This window comes from Tachyglossus aculeatus, unplaced genomic scaffold (assembly GCF_015852505.1).
Source record: "Tachyglossus aculeatus isolate mTacAcu1 unplaced genomic scaffold, mTacAcu1.pri scaffold_1_arrow_ctg1, whole genome shotgun sequence".
NCBI classification, from domain to species: Eukaryota; Metazoa; Chordata; class Mammalia; order Monotremata; family Tachyglossidae; genus Tachyglossus; species Tachyglossus aculeatus.
In genome coordinates, this window is record NW_024044915.1 from 5962035 (window position 1) to 5965174 (window position 3140).

The following is a 3140-nucleotide window of genomic DNA, read 5'->3' on the forward strand; positions in this document are numbered from 1 at the left end:
CTGGCTCCAAAGCCCATGCTCTTTTCCACTGAGCCATGCTGCTTCTCTCCCCACCCAACTCCCTATTCGGGGCTACAATTCCTGTTCTGTGCCACTGCTGTCTCACCATCCAGGACATTTCTTGGCTAGTGTTGACCTGGCAGATTGTGGGTGCAAGCGGTGAGAGGAGCGTGCTGTCAATAAAAATGTCAGAGACCCATCAGGTAGCTTCTCTGGTGGGCTCATGATCCATGTTCCTGGTCTTCAAGTGGGGCTTCCCGAACAATGACCCGGTTACCAAGGGCAGGGAGTACAGGGTCCAGGGATGCAGAGTTGGGGGCACAAGGTTGGGGGTTCAAAGCAGGGGATACAGAGCTAGAGTTGCAGGGTCTGAGGGCACAAAGTTGAGGGTGCAGGATGAGGTATTCAGGGTCGGGGGCACAAACTAGGGGTGAAGGATTGGTTTGGAGGCACAGAGCCCATGTAGCCTGGTCCGATTACATAGAGCTGGAATCTCAGGATGCTGGGGACCAAGGCCAAGGATTCAGGATCTGAGGGCACAGAGCCAGGAAGGCAAGGCCTGGTGTAGGTCTCTGTTATGCAGGCTGTAGATAAAGGGGTTCAGGAGAGGGGTGATTTTTGTGTATATGACCGTGACTGTGGTGACCACTCAGAGGAGAAGCTGGATGATGGCTGGAAGTAGACCCAAACGACGGTGCCATAGAAAAGCCATACTGCAGCTAAGTGGGAGCTTCAGGTGGAGAAGGCCTTGCGCCTCCCATGGGCCGAGGGCACCCACAGAACGGCGGTGATAATGTGGGCGTAGGAGGCTAGGACCATCAGAAGGGCACTGTTGACTATGGCGGCCCCTGCTGTGTACACCACAAGGAAGTTGATGTAGGGATCACAGCAGGAGATCTTCAGCAGGGGGAAGACGTCACAGAAGTAGAGGGGAATTTCATGGGAGGCACAGAAGGTCATTTGGGTCATCAGGAGGGAGTGCAGCAGGGAGTGGGGGTGAGATACCAGCCAGCAGGCAACCACCAGCAGGGCACAATGCTGACGGCTCATGACCACCAAATAATGCGACAGATTGCAGATGGCCAAGTAGCGATCATAGGCCATCACAGCCAGGAGGAAGTTCTCGGTGGCTCCAAAGGCAATGAAGAAATACATCTGGGCCAGGCATCCACTGTAAGAAACAGCCTGGTGTCTAGTGAAGAGAGTTCCCAGCAGGCTGGGCACAGTGATAGACGAGAAGCTGATGTCTACCAGAGACAGGTTGGCTAGGAAGAAGTACATGGGGGAGTGGAGGCGGGAGTCTGTCCTGATGGCCAGGACGATGAGCAGGTTCCCCACCACGGTGACCAGGTACAGACCCAGGAATAGCACAAAGAGGGGCCGCTGCTGCCCAGCATTGGCGATGCTTTGGAGCATGAATGTAGAACCACTGGTCTAGTTTCTTGTCCCCATGGGGAAATGATAGAGGTGGAGGGCAAGGAGCACGAGAAACAGATCTGGAGAGGCATGGTCACAGTAAACAGCTGGAGGGACAGGAGCACCAGAAACAACTAAAGGCTAAGGGGCACTGGAAATAACTAGAGGAAATAGGTACAGGAAACAATTGGAGGGAAACAGGACATGGGAAACAGCTAGGGGGAAGAGGCACGGGAAACAGACTTTGCCTCCAGGACGAAGAAATCCTGATGGCGGGCTGGGGGCAAAGAGTGTAGGTGCACCACCCCCTTCACCAACACACACCAACACACACACACACACACACACACACACACACACACACACACACACACACACACACACACACATCCTTTAGGAACTTCCCATTCATTTAGCTATACAAACTTCCTGGAACCACCTGGTCATTTCATTGCACAGGTTGCTGGGCGAGTCAGGGGTGCTGGGTCACTGCGGGAGTCTCCGAGGTGGAGTGAGAGACCCAGGGGGTTTGTATGGACTGTGTTGAGTCACTGGAAGGAGAGTCATGGATGGAGAGGGGACAGAGAGGGTAGTGGGGTGGTCCACCCCTAACTCTGAAGGCTGGTGTCCAGGAAGACAGCAGCACATGTTACCTCCCAGCATCCTGGAAGCCCTGTCAGAGACAGCATCCTGAGCTGGCTAAGCCCTGGTCTGGGGGGATTCAGGTCATTCAAAGCCCCCCTTTACAAGGTCACCTCCTCCAGAAAACTTCTCTAATTGATTCCCACCTGTCTCATTCTGTCAACTCATCATGGACTTTCTCTAAGGTCACCAATGACCTTCTTCTTGCCAAATCCCGAGACCTCTATTCCTTCCTAATCTTCCTCGACCTTTCTGCTGCCTTCAACACTGTCCATCACCCACTATCCCAGAACCATCCAACCTTGGCTTCACTGACAAGTGCCTTTCCTAGTTCTCCTCCTATCTCTCTGTGTCTCCTTCACAGGCTTCTCCTCTGCCTCTCACTCTTTAACTGTGAGGGTACTTCAAGGATCAGTCCTGGATTCCCTTCTGTTCTCCAGCTACTCCCATTCCCTTGGAGAACTCATTCACTCTCACAGCTTCAATTCCAACCCTGTGTGGATGATTACCAAATCTACATCTCCAGTCCTAATCTCTATCCTTCTTGGCATTCTCACATTCCCTCTTGTCTTCAGGATAACTCAAATTCAATGTATCCAAAACAAACCTCTTTACCTTCCAACTCCAATTGTAGACAGTACCACTATCCTCCCTGTCCCATAACTTTGGTATTATTCTTGACTTACCTCTCTGATTTGCTATTACAACCCAATCCACACTCTCTGCTATTTTAACGCCATCCAATTCCCTGTACCTCAGTCTCATGTATCTCACCACCGATCATTGCCCGTATCCTCTTCCTTCTGGCCTGGAACTCCCTCGCAGTTTATATCAGATAGTCCACCACTCTCCCCTCCTAAAATCATATCTCCTCCAGAAGGTCTTCCCTGACCAAGCCCTCATTTCTCCTATATGTCCTCCCTTCTGTGTCACCTAGGCACTTGGATATGTACACCTTAAGCACTTTGATACTCACCCTAGTCCCACAGCATTTATGTACATATCGTTATACTTCACTATTTCCCCTATCTGTAATTTATTATACTGTCTGTCTCCTTCTATAGATGGAAAGTTCATTGTGG

At 51.4% G+C, this 3140-nt stretch overlaps 1 protein-coding gene across 1 annotated transcript; it reads right to left on the bottom strand.

The window, feature by feature from the left end:
* Positions 1-732: 732 nt before the first annotated feature.
* LOC119923528 (olfactory receptor 1G1-like) lies at positions 733-1416 on the bottom strand. Its single transcript, XM_038742893.1, has one exon. It carries the CDS (start codon positions 1414-1416, stop codon positions 733-735), a length of 684 nt encoding a protein of 227 aa, XP_038598821.1.
* Between the last annotated feature and the right edge of the window lie 1724 nt (positions 1417-3140).

Bases quoted from the DNA above. Each gene is read 5' to 3' on its own strand.
- LOC119923528 (XM_038742893.1), bottom strand. From the start codon at position 1,416: ATGCTCCAAAGCATCGCCAATGCTGGGCAGCAGCGGCCCCTCTTTGTG.